Source organism: Haliotis rufescens, unplaced genomic scaffold (genome assembly GCF_023055435.1).
Source record: "Haliotis rufescens isolate VD_foot unplaced genomic scaffold, xgHalRufe1.0.p SCAF_2, whole genome shotgun sequence".
Taxonomy (NCBI): Eukaryota; Metazoa; Mollusca; class Gastropoda; order Lepetellida; family Haliotidae; genus Haliotis; species Haliotis rufescens.
Window position 1 is genome coordinate 9676013 of NW_025963890.1, and position 20070 is coordinate 9696082.

Consider the following 20070-nt stretch of genomic DNA (forward strand, 5'->3'; position numbering starts at 1 on the left):
CTCAACATCGTTGGCAAAAGCAATGTGGAAGGGGATTATGTTAAAAAATACGTAATTTATTTTAATGTCTCCAGGTCAAATTTTTTTCTTTTTGTGGGGCTCAGAAAACTTATCAGTCATCCCCCAGATTTGTCGTGCGAGGCGAGTTAATGGACCGGCTCATCAGTCTCGGTGACTTGGTTTATTGAGTGTAATCGAACACCAATGGTGTGGATGTTCGTCGTAACATCAATCCATGGTTTGTCTGGTCCATATTATTATTTACAGGTCGCTGTGATACAGCTTGAGTATTGATGAATGTGGCGTTTAACAACAAACAAGCTGTAATTAGTCTCCACACTACCAACATATTCTCCATCAGGGGAGGCGGTGGGGTAGCCTAGTGGTTCATAAGTTCGATCGTCACGCCAACGGTCCGCTTTGATTCCCCCACATGGGTACAATTAATGTGTGAACCCATTTATGGTGTCCTCCGCCGGGATATAGCTGGTATAGTGTTAAAAGCGGCGTAAAACCATACTCACTTACTTCAAGTGCGTGTACGTAACTATCTTACGATTTCATGTCTTCTTTTCGTCAGTTTCAGTAGGCGCCTAATTTTAATTTAGATGTGACCAAAAAATGCATTCCATATTTGTCAATGTGTCAGAAACGTTAAATATCCGGTAACTGATAGGGAAGAAACATTGGTCCTATTGATTTGCTAGTGTATGTATTAGTTTTAATACCCTTACTTTACGAGTGTTATCGGCCACTACACCACTTCCAAATCCGTCGGACTACTCATTCGTAAATGAAACTGTATGGGTAGAAACAAACTTTTCCCAGACTCCGGGCGACCAAAAGTTTTATCGACTGTTTCCACAGTCACTGAAACGGACATAAAATATTCACAAACCATTCCTGAAAACTTAAGGCACAGCGGTCATGTGAGTGGTTTGACAACCAGAAGGCTCGGAGTTCATCGACAAGTGTACTAGTCAACGAACAGTTATCGCCATTTCTTCATGTCCTTTCTGAAATATTCTGTGTACAAAGTTGACTGTACCAATAACTTTTTAATGCGCTTATTTCCGTGGAAAAAGTTTCAGTAGATTTCTGTTATAAGGATACAATAGGGAATCAAAACAGGGGAAAATGAACCAGTTGTAGCCAGTCTTAACAGCACGTGCCACGTGATCTCGCGCACCGCTTCAGATATGGTTGGTCCTCGGCGACAACTGGTCGCAAGCCAGTGAATCGTAGATCACGTCTTAAATTATAAGAACAAGTTTCGTAAATAATCTGAACATGTTAACATGACAAGACAGACGATAGAGTCATTGTGAAGCCTACACGCATCCCAAGGACCGCTACACCAGGGCCGCGACGTGGTCGGACATTCAAGTAAGTGGGTGAGTTGGGTTTAACGCCGCTTTTAACAGTATTCCACTCATATCGCGGCGTGCCAGCTTAATGTAGGAGGAAAGCCCGAAGTTATGCAGGTCTCAGACGTTTACCACTTCGGTGAAACCCACGAGCACGGGTATGGTGCTGACAAACCTAGAAACATAATCGGGGCGAACTGGGATTTGAACCAACAATCTTGGTTTCTGGCGTGCCCAAGGGACGCAACTCTGCACACCGAATCTCGGCGCTGAAGACGACTTGTATCAAATGCTCATCTTTTGGTCTACATCATACAAGAGTATGGTTTTATGCCACTTTTAGAAATATTCCAGCAATATCACAGAAGGGACACCAGAAATGGGCATCACACATTGTACCCATGTTAGGAATCCAACCCGGGTCTTCGGTGTGACAAGCAAACGTTTTAACCATAACCATAACATAGATGCAGCGATAAAATTAATTTACACCTATTTCTGTATGAGTTCTATGTGTTTCTTGAACATGATAAATACAAAACAAGGACTGACAGTTCATTATTCTGTTTATTGCTTTTGGACAACTAATAAATCAATAATAACATAACAATGTTATTCACCAAACACAACCACTTTCTTCGGACACATTCCAACAAACAATGATAGTATGTAGGTACTCTTTCACTGAGACATTATGCCAACATTCATTGAACTTTAAAATATATGTTTATGAAGAGCATTCACATGTTCACTGGGGTAAAAATACTGGGCATGGTATACATAACTCAAATAAACACATACACACTGCAAATAACAAACATAAAAAAAGACTGAATATCACATTAATTAAAAACACATTTCTCAATCCAAAATGGCCTTTGTGTATACCTTGTTAACCCACATACCTTAGTAAGGTATGAGGCTATATTTATTCCAGTTTTATCATACACCTGAATATTACTCTTCTCTGTTACTGATGTCTTTAAATGGAGGAATCATGTCCATACAACTGAAAGGACTGGGCATTCTGAAGTGGTCTGCGTTTTGATTATGTATATTATTATTACTATCATTATCATTGTGTTAGCATCAGCATGCCAAACACAAAAGGCATTACAAAAGAAACATCCAACAATAATGAATCATAAAGATTTACTGAATAGATATAAAATTCTATTAAAAGGTTTCCACATGTGGAGGCCACACTGCAATCCAGTCAGCAAATTCTGATTGAGCAAACAGTTACTTGTGCCTTGAATCTGATTGGTCGATTATCTGTGACTCTGGGAAGGTCAAAGAGCATTATGAGTCTATACTCTGGGAAGGCCAAAGAGCGTTATGAGTATATATTCATGAGATGGAAACACTGCAACATAGTGGCCCTGTCTACATCCTTCTCTCAACTTCAGTCACGTTTCTTGGAGGACTTCTCTATAGCAGGAAGAGCTGGTTCTGGGTTCTGTAAATAGATAAATGCGACTAACAGGATCAGGTGGTCTGGATCGCAGACTTGGTTGATGCATACCATCGTATCCCAGTTGTTTAGATTCATGCTCATGATGTCAATCACTGGACTGTCACAAGGCATAGAATAAAGGGTGGGATGGGGGGCGTCCTATGCATTCTCATCAGTCTCACTGTCTATAAGCCCTGGGGCAATAATATAACTGTATACTGCCGTCTACAAGGCATAGAATAAAGGGTGGAATGGGGGGCGTCCTATGCACTCTCATCAGTCTCAGTGTCTATAAGCCCTGGGGCAATAATATAACTGTATACCTCTGTCTACAAGGCATAGAATAAAGGTGAGATGGGTGGCGTCCTATGCATGGGGTAGAGAATCTCACATGTTTTCTAGCTCTTTCAGCTTCACTGGCAAAGTCAGTCAGCATTTGAAAGCAAGCCAGCACTGATGTTTGACAATAGAACTTCACATTTCGTCCAAAATAACTACTACAGGAATTATTTATGTATATAACACCAATTGTATTTGATTTCTTTATTCATACCATAGTGTGACTCTACATTATCGTGGTATTGGAAGATCTTGTAATCCATACCCCTTGTCTACTGCTTATTTATGCAAATCTGAGCACGATATGTCATTGCTTGATCGAATAGTCATTGCAGAATATACAAGTAATAATATTGAGTTGCACCCCCCCTCCCGAGTAGATAATGGCAGGTACTTTATTTACCAATTTTGCTAAAAGAAAATCAGCAACGATCACTCCTAACTGATAAATTGACTAATGCAATGATAAAGCGTACCATGCTATATATTTTTTGCAAATGGAAATAAAGTTTAAATGAGCGCCACCTCGATCTAGATTGCCAATTTGTGATTTAATTACAGGAAATAATAAAAGACATGTTCTTATTTTATTACTTCACAAACAAACTAGTTTACAGGCACCAATCTGGTATTGCATCGTGTCAACACAAAATAGCATTGTGAGTGAGTTGGATTTAATGCCTCTTTTAACAGTATTCCAGTTATATCACAGTGTGTCAGCTGAATGTGGGAGGAAAGCCCGAAGTTATGCAGGTCTGGGACGTTTACCACTTCGGTGAAACCCATGAGCATGGGTATGGTGAACTTCTTTTTCCCCGATCAGTTATCTTGATGATCAAACAATTTCATGAAAAACGTTTGTCGCCATCAGGATTCGAACCCGCTTAGTCCGCACGGAAGGTTAACGAATGTAGACTTCTGCCACAGCAACTTAGGAGAAATTGTATGAAATTAACAACTAAATATTTACTCACATCAGGACTTATTGCTTATCCGTTTATGAACTGTGTATATGTTTTATGCAATTTTTATACAGAATGTTACTCTGTGCATTCTAGTATTTGTAGGTACTTGTGATTTGGTAGCTTTTCGATCAACGAAACGAACAGACATACAAGAAATTACTATTATCTTGATCAGGGCTGTTTGCTCATAACAGGCTCATCAACATGGCAAATATAATTTAGGTGATATATAAATATGCTTGAGCTGGTCCAAAATGAATGGTATAGTTGCCCAGGGACATGCATTTCATAAGCCAAATTGGCAAAGTGCGAGGTGCACGTGCGAAAGGCTCGGGGATCATATTTCACGTGCTGCTTGCAGGGTCAACTCACACAGTGTTCTCACAGTTGAGCACAGAGTTCCTGAATATCTTTCAAAATACCTTTAACAAAACAATGTTTATTAAGCATTGCTATAAATGTTGGACATGGTTTAAGTATGTTAGACCTCTCGGACCCATGTCTAATCATTGAAATAGGTAATTAAACCACTCGGCGCTGTGCACCTCCTGGTTTGATTAACTATTTAAACGATTAGACACTGGTTCCTCATGGTCTAACCTATACCTAGACAGCAGTATATGCTACGTACCTTGTGTTTAACATAGGACAGAAAGCAGTTCCAGCATAGCGTCAGTACGGAAACGTATGCAACGCGGTATTGAGTTGGCAGGAAGTAGAAGTTGATGAACTGCGCTGGCGGCCACACAAACCAGTCAACCTGAAGTGAAATGAACAATGTTTTCATTATTTACACTCATTTATATAAATACTAGTGGAATCACAACTTCTTTTCCTTTAACAGCGTGACCAAGTACAGGACTGACCATATCCTCCAACGGCACATCCTCATTTCCTGGTCTGAGGCTGATGATTGTTAGAGGACAAAGAACATCCACTCCCTCCAAGTATCCAACCAATCTCATAAATAATCAGATCTTAGTCCTCGCTACCGCTTAACAAAGATCTGAGGACATCCCATTACGGGTCACGTCAGGCCGACCTTGCTCGAACTTTGACCGACCAATGGAATGACCATTCAGAAGGCAGCTTTCTCGTGCTTGAAGGCACTAATTTCAAATGGCTTCAAAACATATTTTGACAAATTCTCGATTAAAAATTTGAAATCTGAACAAAAGAACATTCTGGAATGGGTAATAGATGGTCTAGATTGTATGGATTCAGTTGGTAAACCCGTAACTATCGTTCGGAATACCCGTGTTAAAGTTTTCGAGGATGCATGATTAGAAATCACATTCCGACTGTCACTTTCATGATCTGGTAAGTGACGCTCTCATTGGTCGGATGAAAGGTTGTTCTGACGTGACCCCTACTGGGATGTCCTCAGATCTTTGTTTAGCGATTTTAATGAGATTGAGTATCTAACATGTTCACAGGGTGTATTGACTTAATAACAAAGTACCAAATATCAATAAAGTGGTATAACCAACATATATCATCTAACAGATCTTATCTCGCAAAGTGCATCAAAATCACTTAATATTTGAAAAAATAATAATGTGCAGCCAACAGCCCTTTAGCTCTTTGACAAATTACTGAAAGTTAGCTTACCAGATAAATAAACAGAAACTTGTCGCTCAGTTCTTGATAAATTTCATGACCACTTTTTCTCTCCAGGGCACCGATACCTGCAACAGAGATGTTATCAACACCTGTAATCTACATTTTCATGAAAACATTTCATGCCATATTTTCTTGGTTACAAGGAGTATAGTTTTAGAAACTAGAAAGGTGTTTGTATTACATGGAGAAACAAAAGTGATAACAAGAACAGCTTCCTCCCTTAATTTTCAAGATTTTTAACCATATAATACTTGGCAACACATAACTGTCCCCCCCCCCCCCCCCCCCCATGTTACCATGGTTACTGACAAAAATTCCTTCATAGCATCCCCCATGGGCTAGAACAGGTTCCCACCACATGATTCTTGTAATAAGAGCTTAAAGGAATGGGCAGTCAGTGACTTGTGTTAGAATGTGTCTCTGTAGGACATGGGATTGAGCTCTGGGGCACTATGGTTCCCTGGTTTGCCTGCTCCAGCCTTGGTCATATACACATAGCCATGACATGGCCGGCTGTGGTGTTACGCAACATTCACTCACTCATTGACTCCTCCATACCTGTAATATAAGCTGTGAGGAAGAATGGGGCAGCAGAGAATTGTTCCGCGAGAATTTTCTTGGCAGCCACCTTCCCTCCTGTTCCTGTGATCACCCTGTCCAACACCTTGTACCACACATGATTCAGAGGAGCCATCGCCACCCCCAGGATAAACACACGACCTGTAACACACAATTATACATGATTCAGAGGAGCCATCACCACCCCCAGGATAAACACACGACCTGTAACACACAATTATACATGATTCAGAGGAGCCATCGCCACCCCCAGGATAAACACACGACCTGTAACACACAATTATACATGATTCAGAGGAGCCATCGCCACCCCCAGGATAAACACACGACCTGTAACACACAATTATACATGATTCAGAGGAGCCATCGCCACCCCCAGGATAAACACACGACCTGTAACACACAATTATACATGATTCAGAGGAGCCATCGCCACCCCCAGGATAAACACACGACCTGTAACACACAATTATACATGATTCAGAGGAGCCATCGCCACCCCCAGAATAAATACACGACCTGTAACACACAATTATACATAATTCAGAGGAGCCATCGCCACCCCCAGGATAAACACACGACCTGTAACACACAATTATACATGATTCAGAGGAGCCATCGCCACCCCCAGGATAAACACACGACCTGTAACACACAACAATACATAATTCAGAGTAGCCATTGCCACCCCCAGGATAAACACACGACCTGAAACACACAATTATACATGATTAAGAGGAGCCATTGCCACCCCCACGAGTGCGTATTATACACAAATAGATAAGTGTACATTGATCAATCGGAAGGCATTGTTCACTAGCCAATATATTAGCAAATATCGCCATGGGCGCTTATAAGAGCAGGGCCTTATTATGTCGAATATGGTAATCAGGTTTTAGATATCAGGTGAGCTACTGATGGATAATGAATGAATGAGGGGTACACTAGAAATTGGCTTCACAGATGGTCCATGCTGACTTGGTTGATACATGTCATCATATCCCAATTGTTTGTACCGATGCTCATGATGTCCATCACTGGATTGCCTGGTCCTGAATCGATTATTTACAGCCTGCTGTCATATAGCTGGAATATTGCTGAGTGCAGCATTAAACAACAAATAAACCCCAATACACTTCCAGCTATATGACAGCCAGCAGCTTGGAAATAATCCAGTGATTGATATCATGAGCATTAGGGCTGGGACGGGTAACTTGGGTACTCGGGTCGGCCTGAGTTGGACCTGGGTACCCACAGGACTACCCAGACCCGTGCTTAATAACGTGATATATATTGTTTAAAGACAAAACTTATCTAAAACTCTACGGTTACACTATAAGTCACTAATGTTCCCATTTCTTTCTGACAATGCACCCATTCCTTCTGACTTTTATATGTTTGAATAAGGATAAACCTTCATGCAGTAAACTTCAATGTATGCATGACCAGATCGTTTTACACATGTATATAAATACATTTTGCCAAGGCTATATGGTCAAACTTTTACAAATCGGACAGTTTGTACCTATCTCTAAAGATCTACAGCGGGTATCCGGGTAGGGTCGGGTAATAGGGTATTGGGTACCCGGGTAGTAAATTTGGACCCGTCCCAGCCCTAATGAGCATTGATCCACAACATCGGCCTATGCCGACATGCTATCAACCAAGTCATGAAGCCTGATAAATTATAAACCAATCAGTTATGTCGCCTCATATGAAACAATTCTGGGTGATGTCTAACCAGGAAACACCATGGGATTGGTTCTTACTTGCTGTGCCTTACAGGAGGCCGGGCACATCACAGCTGATAAATCTGTATCCGTGTATATAATATATGTTCATCCTGATTACAAATGTGAGCCTCCATATGCGCCCTGTATACTAACAAATATCGTGATTTGTGAAACATAACATTACCCGTTCTGTGATAGTTATAAGGTTGCTTCTCGCCACCCTCAGCATGATGTTCGATGTGTTGTACAAAACAGTCGCCGAGAGCAAGCAGGGAACTGTATGTGGCTATATTTGTCAACAACAGGTGCTTGCTGAACGATCTCTTCACAAAAACGCTCAATTTCGACAACATTGTGTGTTAATGCTAGATATAAAACATAACTAGCTAAAATCTAAAAGGCAGAACCAGCATTTCGTCAGAAAAACTCCCTGACCTCAATTGTCCTACCATGACTTTTCAAACGTTCAGTCATAGAACACGTGTATATTTCATGAACTCGTCAGCAGTTAGCTCCCTTTGTTTATGAAACGCATCGGTATCCTATTCGGGTTGATTTACAAAATGCGAAATGGTCTTTGTTCACAAACGAAACATGAATCATATGTATTTAATTTTAGATAACATGCAACAAATGATGTAAAAAATGTGAACACTCCACACCAGACGCTTTGATCTTGGTCCGTCACTTTTGCTAAGTGTTAGTAATACTTTCAAAAAGTATATGAGTAATTTCGATTAAATTCCCCTTAAAAGGATGATGCATGGAGTTTTGGGGTTCCTCTTCACGCTCTCATTAACCCCCCCCCCCCCCCCCCCCCCCCTCACCGTGGATTGCATGGTGTTGGTTTTCTATCTGTTTGGGGGGTTTGGTCGATAAAGGTTGCTTCGGCTGTTAATTACTTTCATCTTTTAATCTCAAAATTTAGTGGTTTGCTGATAAATGGACTGCCATTGGTGGTGAAATGGGGTTTAACGTCGCGTTCAAGATTATTGCATTTATACAGCCATGTGCATGCACGCCTGTGTGTGGCTGCTTGTACTAGTCCGGACTAATGCCTACTTTAAATTGCTAGCACACTGAGATACCATGCCGCAGTTTAACATGAATACCCCACTCAGACAAAGTATAGTGACTCCGAGTCGACCAGTCCTTGGTTACGCCACTTAACGCCGAGGTCCAGGCAGGGTAACAACAAGTGCCATTTTTACCGTCTTTTGATATGACGCGGTCGGGGATCGAACCACCTACCACTAGACCACGGTGGACACTGACATTGGTAATGAAGCACATCTCGCTATACGGTCCCAGACTCCATGGGGGTAATTACGTAGCCTGTGGTTATGTTAACAAGGTACCTTTATCTCATCACGTCAACAGGTACGATAACGTCATTCAAACCACAATAATCAGTTTAGAAGTATTACAGAAATAAAGACTCACGGAGATTACGGTCAACCAGCTGACATTTAGCAACTGTGGGGAGTTGAGAATATTAAAATATTGTAATAATGCCAATTACGTTTGGTGTATTTGCAAAGAGCGATGATTCGGTGTAATGCCTTATTATAAATAATCCATGCCAGAAAGCACGACATGTTGTCATTATATCAAGTGCAATCACTCGTTAGAGAATCTAGCTTTCTGATTGGCCGACCAGTAGGGATTTCATGACGTCAAGAAGTTTGATGCTACGTCTCGTGTTTGTAAAGTTTTAATTGATCCTGTTCGTGCTTTTAGTAACCATACTTGAAGTCAGAAACATTCAATTCCCAAACACAAATATTTCACCGAAAATTAGTGTTGGAACTTATGCAGTCGTAATGATTAAAGCGTTGCATGTGTCAGTTGGGGGCGAACTGGATTTGCCAGTTGAAGAGGGCACGGGTGGCCCAGTCGTCTAAGGACACTGTGCAGAGTTGCGGTTTCTCAGCTCAGCTAACACTCCTCGACTCGTAAGCAGCATCATATAGTGTATATGGAGTAATGGTCTCTCCCCCATGTCTTTTGCATAACCAAACAACATGTAGTGATGATTAGGTGCGTAGGGTAGCCTAGCGGTTAAAGCGTTCTCTCGTCAAGGCGAAGGCCCGGATTCGGTTCCCCTTATTGGTACAATGAAACCCAAATGACTCATTTACTAACTCACTTCTGCTTAACTGAGTGGAGTAATGACGTTTGTACTTTAAATAAACACGTCCTCATTCACTGCTTTAACCGTGTATACGTTATTTATTCAATCACAGGGTCAAATTTTGATGGAATAAATATTACTTTCAAAATGAAACTGTTTAAAAGGAATATAATTTCTACATGAAGAATGAACACTCTAATGTGTGCACAAAAATACTGTATAACATGTGCAAATCCAACTTCACCGTCTTCGTTGAAAGGACTAGAGGTCATCCTCGGTAGGGTGATATTGATGTGTTCACATAGAACATCCCTCTTGTGGAGGATCGAAAGGCTGTCAAAAGTGAATGGTCAAAACCGAAATTACAAAATTATGATGCTCTGAACTATAAAAATAAATAAACACATAATCATTATAATAAATACATATGTCTGAACATTAATCATGCCTTTTCTTGACGCCTGTGTGTGTGTCGTGACTGAGTGAAAACCTTGTTTGTACTTACCGTATTTCCTCTATTACACGCCCGGGCTTCTATTTATTTCGGACAAGCCTTTGACCCGGCATCAATTGGAGGCCCGGCTTCTATTTTTACCCCCATTTCACTATGACCACGAATGTCCCGAATCGTCACGAAATGGAAATATTTCAATTGATCGACCCGGAGGCCCGGCTTCTAATAGAGTCCCGGCTTCTAATAGAGTCCCGGCTTCTAATAGAGTCCCGGCGTCTAATAGAGTCCCGGCTTCTAATAGAGTCCCGGCGTCTATTAGAGTCCCGGCGTCTATTAGAGTCCCGGCTTCTATTAGAGTCCCGGCGTCTATTAGAGTCCCGGCTTCTAATAGAGTCCCGGCTTCTAATAGAGTCCCGGCGTCTAATAGAGTCCCGGCTTCTAATAGAGTCCCGGCGTCTATTAGAGTCCCGGCGTCTATTAGAGTCCCGGCTTCTATTAGAGTCCCGGCGTCTATTAGAGTCCCGGCTTCTATTAGAGTCCCGGCGTCTATTAGAGTCCCGGCTTCTAATAGAGGAAACACGGAACATAATAACAACAACTGATACTGCAGCAAAAATGATGGCAACGGCGATGCTAGCTACTGGGGTCCTCATCAACTCCCTCTCGGTCACTGGTGATGTGTGTATCTCTAGAAAAATCATTAAATTAGTTGTAGAGACAATACTGGGATATCCAAATGAAGCGCTGCACAATGCAATGTTGTAATAACTAGTTGTGAAGGTTTGTCTCATTGCCCGTTGGCTTGTTTAATGGTATTGCCTTTATAGTGTAATTCTTAGCCACTTGTCGAATGCAGGAAGAAGAAAAACAGGCACTGAGCGTGAACCAAGTTCATACTGTGCAACCGTTTCCCTTATTTATATCAATATTGTGCTTCATTCCGACAGGAGTCTCGGTCATGAATTACGTATGTGATGTATGTGGTATTTTATACCTTGATGATAATTTGTGATATTGACCGGGTGACTGGTGAAACCCTTGTTTTGAATCTGTGCCGTCACGGTCAGCGTGTAGTTCCGCCATTGGTCAAGCTCCGTCAGAACGAGCTCAACATCCTCTTCTTCAGTGATATTAGTTTTGACCTGTGTTAAATAAACTGAAATGGGTGATTCGGGTTTGAACACGTTTTCGGTTATATTATGGCGTGTTATCTTGATGTGGGAGGATGGCTCAAAGTGATGCAGATCTTAGACGTTTAACGCCTTGATGCAACCGGCGAACATCCGGGTGGTGCTGACAATCCCAGATACCTATCTGTGATTCGAACCTGCGATTATAGGTTTCTGACACGCCTAAGGGACGCCACTCTGCACAGCGAATTGCGTGGCTTTATGGAAATGGCTCTGTCGCTTTAGTTTAGGAGCAGGGGATACCCGGAACCCATCACATTACTCGAAAAGGAAGGCATATGGTAAAAACAAAATTTGTTCAAGCATTTGTTTCTTCTTGAAAATACAGATTTCACTTACATGTTTGATATTGACCGAGTAGGTGACGGAATACACATGTATCACAGTAGCGGTATCTGTCAAAGGGTTTCTTCCATGCTACCTGCAGAGCAGTGCTGTTAATGGCCGTCACACGCAGATCCCTGACTGGCCCCGTTGTACGAGAAACAGACGTCAATCCTGACAACCAGAATGTATATTTTATACTGGTTCCCACAGACAGCGGAAGGTCGGTGTTTTGACAAAAGACGTTAAAACGTTAAAACGGAATCGTGTATTCAAGACGTTAAAAGATGATACTTTTTGTTACCCTGCCTGGTGCTCGGCATTGAGGGTATAAAACAAGGACTGGTCGGCTCGGAGTCAGTGTACGTGCTGTGTCTGAGTAGAATATCCATATCAAACCTCGGCATGGTAATTCAGTGGGTTAGCACTATGGAACCGGCATTAGTCCGGACAAGTACAATAACACACACAGTGTAGCATTTTGTGTGACTGGAGTTTTCCATTTTGGTTTAGTCTTCCAATGTCCATTGGGACGGTGGGGTAGCCTAGTTGTTAAAGCGTTCGCTCGTCACGCCGAAGACACGGGTTCGATTCTCCAATGCAAATGGGTAAAATGTGTGAAACCCATTTCTGGCGTCCCCTGCTGTGATATTGCTGTAATATTGCGAACAGCGGCGTAAAACCATACTCACTCACTAACTCACTCCAATGTCCATGTGGGTTGCTGGGGCAGCCTAGTGGTTAAAGCGTTTGCTCGTCACTCGAAGACCCGGGTTCGATTCCGTTCTGGGTACAATGTATGCAGCTCATTTCTGGTGTCCCCCGCCGATATATTTGTGGAATATTGCTAAAAGGGGCTTAAAACCATACTCACTCACTCATTCAAAGTCAATGACAGTTCTAACAGAACAAAGAAAAAAAGCCAGAGAAAATATACCAAATAGTAACCATATTCTGTTGCTCTGGGGGCTGTCGGGTAGCCGAATGGTTAAAGCGTTCGCTCTTCACGCCGAAAACCCGGGTTCGAATCCCGACATGGGTACAATGTGTGGAGCCCATTTCTGGTGTGCCCCGCCGTGATATAACGGGAATATTGCTAAAAGCGGCGTAAAACCAAACTCACTCACTCACTATAATTTAAAAATTAATAGAGCATCCCACAAACAATTCTATACCGTAGGACATTATAGAAATGATAATATGCCTGACATATATTTAGTATATTGGTGGTTCAGTATGAGTATGTGCGTGCATGCTTGAGCGCACGCGTATGTGTGCTTGTCTTCTTAACATCGATAGATTCTTGCATGTTGAGCCGTTTACATATGGTCGTCGGAGATACTGTTAACACGTGTGTGAGCACACAACACATAACGCACTCACAGCAGCACATGAACGTCCATACTCCACAAGGTAAAAGTAACTGCAGCTTCGTGCTCAAGTTTGTAGAGAACACAACTCTTGGTATTTTCGGGGATTAAGACAAGAGAGAAACAGGTTTGCTCCAAATGTTTGAAATATCCACCAGGAAACATCGTTGAGCACCCCAACAGGAAACATCGTTAAACACCCAACCAGGAAACATCGTTGAGCACGACACCAGGAAACATCTTTGATCACCCCACCAGGAAACATCGTTAAGCACCCAACCAGGAAACATTGTTGAGCACCACACCAGGAAACATCGTTGAGCACCCAACCAGGAAACATCGTTGAGCACCCCTACAGGAAACATCGTTGATCACCCCACCAGGAACCAACGTTAAGCACCCCACCAGGAAACATCATTGAGCACCCAACCAGGAAACATCGTTAAGCACCCAACCAGGAAACATAGTTGAGCACCACACCAGGAAACATCATTGAGCACCCCACCACGAAACATCGTTGAGCACCCACCAGGAAACATCGTTGAGCACCCCACCAGGAAACATCGGTGAGCAACCCACCAGGAAACATCGGTGAGCAACCCACCAGAATTAATCGGTCTAATAAATATTGCCATAGAATAGTAACATTATGTCAGTAAACAACCGATTTCGGTTTCTGCATGTATTTAAATGTGAGCATCTCACAAAGACGCGCGTGTTTTTTTAAGAAAAAATAGAGGATACGATTTGTTTTAAATGCCATTATATATGGAAATATATAGTTAGAGGTAATTAATTATTTCCAGGTGAATATTCCATAGATTGAGTGAAATGTTTCTCTCCTGGCGAGGGAAAGGAGATATTTTCACGAATAGCATAGCCCCGTTACACAATGAGAGAACAAGATTTCACTCGACACAAGCAATATCCTATTTAGTATATACTTTTTGTGTAGTTGTCTAACAGAAAATTCAATCATTTAATTACAAATGTAAATTGTCCCAACCTAGCAACCAGTTACGTTTCCTGTGATTGCGACTTAAAATGTAGTTCCATTTATGCAAAATCTTAAAACATATATACAAAAATAACAAAAAATAATTGAGATCAATAAAAGCCTTTATTGTACATTTGGATATGATTATATACAACATCAACTTCAGCAAAAAATGTTCTTGAATTCTACGAGATCATTGTTGGAATCGAGTGAATACATGCTGGTCAAGTAACAAAATGGCACTTTGCGGTTGTTATGTGTCGATTCCCAAATTGAAACAATATGTAAACCCAGAAATCTGTCCGTAAAAAGGACCTAGAATGAAACCGACAAGCGGTTTACAATCAACAAATGTATTACAAAAATTAACTAGGGTTACAAATCAATACAAAATACTGCACAGAATTTACAATGGCAGTACACAATAGAGTGGTAGTACAATATTCAGCGGCAATACATATGATGGCAGTGGTAAATATCAAATACAAAATACAGTGGTGATGGTAAAAGTCAGTGATAATAATATATATTCAACCAGCGGCAATAGTTGAAAGCTTACGAGATGGGCTGGTAGGGAATCAGGGATGATGAACAATCCTCACATGAAAGCTGGGTTCGAAGCGATGACAAGCGTGAGAGACGAAATGTGTGAGACATCCGTAAACACGCTCTTGTCCCGTTATATATACAACCTAACAAGCTACTGGAAGTATCCATACAGTCCCCTCACTAGTCTAGCATCACTCGAACATTCCATATGTTTCTATAACACACTATCACCGTCCGTAGTATATTGAACTGGAAGTTTACATACCACACTAGCATCTAAAAATAGTAACTTCATGACGACTGGTCACTACCCAAAAAACAATACAATGAGCGTCTACCGAATCTCAACAAAAACAATGCAATACAGATACAATCACTGTTAAACAATAAAATACACCGCCCTATAACATGGTAAGAACCGATATTAACTCAATAAATGACGATCTGTCACTTTTCTGCCGTGAATGACAATGTGGAACTGATGTAAATGGAATGTCAAATATCCTCTGTTTTCTAGCAGAAGACCTCTACGATTAAGGTGAGATCATTTGCGGGGAGGTAACACTTGTAAGAAAATATAGAAGTGTTATGTCCACTGCAGTGAAATATCATGTGTTATTTTCACTGCAATGAAAATATCAAATTGTTGTAAACTGAAGTATATAATAAATACATACATGTATATTCCCGTGGAAATGTGACCCTACAACTCTTGCAACGTTGTTATAACCCAAGAGGTAGAAATACCCATGGCAGTGGTAGGCAATACATGGTGTTTCATCGCAGCAGTCGTCGCTATTGTAGAATCAGAGGTGGCAGTAATTAATTTCCATTAAACAAACAATCACTCGACGGAAGTTGGTTAATCTCGAATAATAATCGCTGACATAACTAAAAAACCGTTTTGTGATATTTCACGTCGAATAAAATTATTTTCTTCATTGTTATCGTGTAATGACATGGCCCTATACTGAGGATAAGAACAGACGATTTAACGTCTCACAACAATGACAAGATGTGTGTCAAACATGCTTGCTTCCCTATCACATGTACCTCATCCAATCATACATCCAATTATTTTCCACCCATTTACAGGTCGACTACAGACGTCAATAGTCCTGGCATATCGGCTTAAATACTTCCGAACATCAGTAAATAGGATGACATCTAACACTGTCTTGACAGTTGTCAATTGATGAATTGTCATGAAAAAGATATATCCAATTTATCAAATACCATGACACATTCCTTGTCAAGAAAAGGTAAAACCAGTCAAACTGGTAACCATCATTATACCATATACTACACAATAATTGAGAGGGATATTGGGTGGGATGTTTCATACTGTTACCTAAAAAACAAGTGGTGTAGTTTCGTAAATAGCAACTGGTCTACTTGAAGCGTGTGCTTTTATTAACTTCAAACGAAGCTGAACATACTCCAGTTGCAGGTCTATATGAGATGCTACTTGTGTGACACCATCTCCAAGCAGCCAATCACACACATTCAGGTCCCACGCTCAGAATATCCCTTTCCAATGTTAAGTAGTATAATTTCACAATGGTCCTTACCCTCTACGAGTGTCACTGAAAATCCTCAAGTTTCAGGGTTATTGATATACTTAAAATCGTAAAATATTTCTCAAGGAGTATCTATAATATTTCTCAAGAAGTGTGTGCTCGAACAAGGAATATACGAAAGTTGGGATGACCAAATTGTTCGGCTTGTTTCAGCTTCCACGTAAATAAATAATAGGAAGGGAAATGAAAACTTAATGCTATTGTCAAAATTTAAAATTATTTGAATTTGTGTTACTTAAGCGTTCACAAAATGCATGCTTTTCTTTTCCCCCAAGTGTCTGTGCTTATCTCTACAGTACTTGTCGAATCGAAATGACCGCAATAAGATGGATCGGATGTGTGGATTTCTCAGAGGGGTATTCATCCTCGTTTGCGACAAAACATTATACAAAGAAAATGGACGCGTTGAATTCATAACAAGCTAAACACATCCCCTATATCTCCAGGGCTCGCATTTCGGTGACCCTACAATCATCCCTGGACCCATTCGCAATGATTTTCTTTTACATTTTACAGACCAATGAAACGTCGAGGTAAAGGAAAAAGAATATGGATAAGGGAGGTAACTCGTGTTGACTAGAAACCAAAGCCACCGCTAGTATTTATGGACATGAAGACACCCTTTCAATCAAAAGCAATTTAAGGGCTTTCTTTTTCGTGATGATGTTGATATTGCCAACCCAACACTGAGGCTGGTTGGTACGCATTCTGATTGGTACGTTAGACCTAGTAGCGTAGCCAATTAAATTGGCTAAAGGAAATCAAGGGCAGGTAATTTAAGATCGCGAAAACCTCTGAATGGGTCCAGGGATTGGGGTAGGTTCACCGGAATGCGAGCCCTGGGGATATAGAGGACGACTTGAACGTAACACAAACGAATCGCGCAATGAACCATGATGACACCAGATGTTTGCGAAACTGTGTTCTGTCTTACTGAAGGTCGTGATCATATAAATTGGTCCTGTCTACGGCGGCCCAAGTTAAGCAAATAATTCTCCCTCTAGTAAACAATATAACGTTGACCACTGTTGCAAAGTGTGGCAAGTATCTTAAGGGAACTGGTCGTCTTATTATGCATGTGGACATTGAAACACACCAGGTTGCCAGAGAAACGACCGAAGAGATACAGATCCTTGCTAACGCCTAGACCTTATAATCAGCACGCCTACTACCTGTAAGGAAACTTCTGAAAACAATGTACACTGGGTAAGACAGGAAGGCGATTGAAGTATCTACAACATTGCTACAAACTGGCAATTCGTCCCAGAAGATTAAGTAGGACGTTGCATCTACCTACTATCTACCTACACATCTAACATCAATGACAGTGCGTCGGAAACATATCTAAATACAAGGCGTCGACGTTAGAAAACAATCAATGTCGATAATCTGCGGACATATTATCCATTGGGCGCAAAAGTCAAATAAGTTGCGAAAACTATATGAATGGATCGCTGAAATCAGTGATGAGTGAGTGAGTATGGTTTTACGCCGCTTTAAACAATATTCCAGCAATATCACGCGGGGGACACCAGAAATGGGCTTCACACATTGTACCCATGTCGGGAATCGAACCCGGGTCTTCGGCGTGACGAGCGAACGCTTTAACCACTAGGCTACCCGACCGCCCAAATCAGTGATGACACCAAATGTTCGCTAAAAGGGCATGCATGGACGTCCACACGCCAAATCATCTTACGTTCGTTCCAGTACAGGAACTAGGAACTCACATCATACAAAGGTGCTTGTCGAGCTGTGAGATATGACGAGATCCATCCAAGTCAATACTTGCTATATCCTAATGGCATTCATGACTTATCGACAGTCCAAGGGCAACCATTGCTTAGTGTAACCTGCTTGTAGCTATAGGCTGACATGCCAGTGTAAGTGGAACAAGACCATGTCTCGACATGCTCATTCTCCTCAGGCTTTTCCTGGGATGTTTCAACTTCATTCTCCTGAAGGCACGGTGCAGACTTGACATTTTTCTCCATTGAGTTTTCTGCACAATCGCGCGGTTGCATTTCACCTTCCAGGGCTGCGTTTGTGTCTGGACATCTCCCACAAATAGGGTCCTCTTCACAGATGCCATTTACCCCGTCTTTCAATTCAGAAAGCTCAGCTTCATTTCTGCGCCTGCGTGACTCCTGCTGTAAGAAAAGACGCGGAGTGATTACTATTTCTACCAGGACATTTTACCGCAACCACCTCCTCTTACATTAAATAGCTACATTAAATGAGATTCCGGGTAAGAATATAGGTCCACAGCTACACATGCTTGCCGTAAGAGGTGACTAAATGGATCGGCTGGTAGTTGACGTGGTTGATACATGTCATCGTATCCCAACTGTAGACCGATGCTCATGATGTCAATGACTGAACTGTCTGGTCCAGACTCGATTATTTACAGGCTGCCGTCATATAGATGGAATGGTGCTGTGTTGGGCGTAAACAACAAACAAAACAATACAATCTTACATCATTACCTCTAACGTGTATTATAAACTGATGAACGATAGATATGCAACGCTCAGTCTAAAGATCTTAATAGTTTCGTTTGATCAAAGTATGTTTCCTCATAATGAGTGCATTGTCACATTAACTTGTCACGACTTTTCCCTCCCATCATTGCATTCCAGCTGTTTGGTCCCCATACCCAATAACAAGTAGAAAATGTGACACTATGTTGGCAGTTCATGTAAATTGATATTTACTAGGTAGGGGTGACAACCAATTCTGCAGTCACGAGACACCAAGATTGAGCTACAGTAAACTACGTATATAACGAACACGTTTATAACGAACTGACGGATATAACGAACCTACATTTTTTCCCGACTATTTGCTGTCGTAATGCTGTATATATGCTTATAACGAACTACTGTGATAACGAACTAAAATTAGTGGTCCCTTTGAGTTCGTTATAACCGTAGTTTACTGAATATACATTTGGTAAACCCTGGGGCCTCCATACAATACAAGCTGAATCAACCCTCCACTGAACTGCCCTTGCATTGCCCTGTTGGACCATGTACAGAAGACCCGTGAAGATTCCGGGGTAGAATAGGTCTTCAGCAACCCATACTTGCCGTAAAACGCGACTATGCTTGTCGTAAAAGGCGACCAACAGGATCGGGTGGTCAGGCTCGCTGACTTGGTTGATGCATGTCATCGATCCGAATTGCGTGGATCGATGCTCGTGATATCAATCACTGGATTGTCTGGTTCAGACTCGATTATTTACAGACCACCGTTATATAGCTGGAATATTGCTAAGTGCGGCGTAAAACAACCAACCAACCAACGATGTACAGAACCTCAGTACTCACCTGTAGAAATGACCTATCGTTTCCCCCGGATACAGATAACGGCATCATCTTTGGGAGGATGATTGTGATGCGGTCACATCT

General features: G+C 41.5%; 2 protein-coding genes across 2 annotated transcripts; both read right to left on the reverse strand.

Annotated features, from left to right (window-relative positions):
* Positions 1 to 1915: 1915 nt before the first annotated feature.
* LOC124136170 (mpv17-like protein 2) lies at positions 1916 to 8559 on the reverse strand. Its single transcript, XM_046502020.2, has 5 exons — positions 8247 to 8559; positions 6309 to 6470; positions 5739 to 5815; positions 4759 to 4887; positions 1916 to 2826 (listed from the first exon to the last, which is right to left on the reverse strand). Exons 1-5 carry the CDS (start codon positions 8413 to 8415, stop codon positions 2773 to 2775), a joined length of 591 nt encoding a protein of 196 aa, XP_046357976.1. The 5' UTR covers positions 8416 to 8559; the 3' UTR covers positions 1916 to 2772.
* Positions 8560 to 18285: 9726 nt separating this feature from the next.
* On the reverse strand, positions 18286 to 20070 carry LOC125381888. The gene is made up of 2 exons (XM_048399228.1): positions 19990 to 20070; positions 18286 to 18810 (listed from the first exon to the last, which is right to left on the reverse strand). Exons 1-2 carry the CDS (start codon positions 20035 to 20037, stop codon positions 18469 to 18471), a joined length of 390 nt encoding a protein of 129 aa, XP_048255185.1. The 5' UTR covers positions 20038 to 20070; the 3' UTR covers positions 18286 to 18468.

Bases quoted from the DNA above. Each gene is read 5' to 3' on its own strand.
- LOC124136170 (XM_046502020.2), bottom strand. From the start codon at position 8,415: ATGTTGTCGAAATTGAGCGTTTTTGTGAAGAGATCGTTCAGCAAGCAC. The intron at 6,471-8,246 runs GTAATGTTATGT...TGTGTGTTACAG, and splicing joins TTATAACTATCACAGAACGG to GTCGTGTGTTTATCCTGGGG. The intron at 4,888-5,738 runs GTAAGCTAACTT...ATTTCACTTCAG, and splicing joins AGTTTCTGTTTATTTATCTG to GTTGACTGGTTTGTGTGGCC.
- LOC125381888 (XM_048399228.1), bottom strand. From the start codon at position 20,037: ATGATGCCGTTATCTGTATCCGGGGGAAACGATAGGTCATTTCTACAG. The intron at 18,811-19,989 runs GTGAGTACTGAG...CTTTTCTTACAG, and splicing joins ACGATAGGTCATTTCTACAG to CAGGAGTCACGCAGGCGCAG.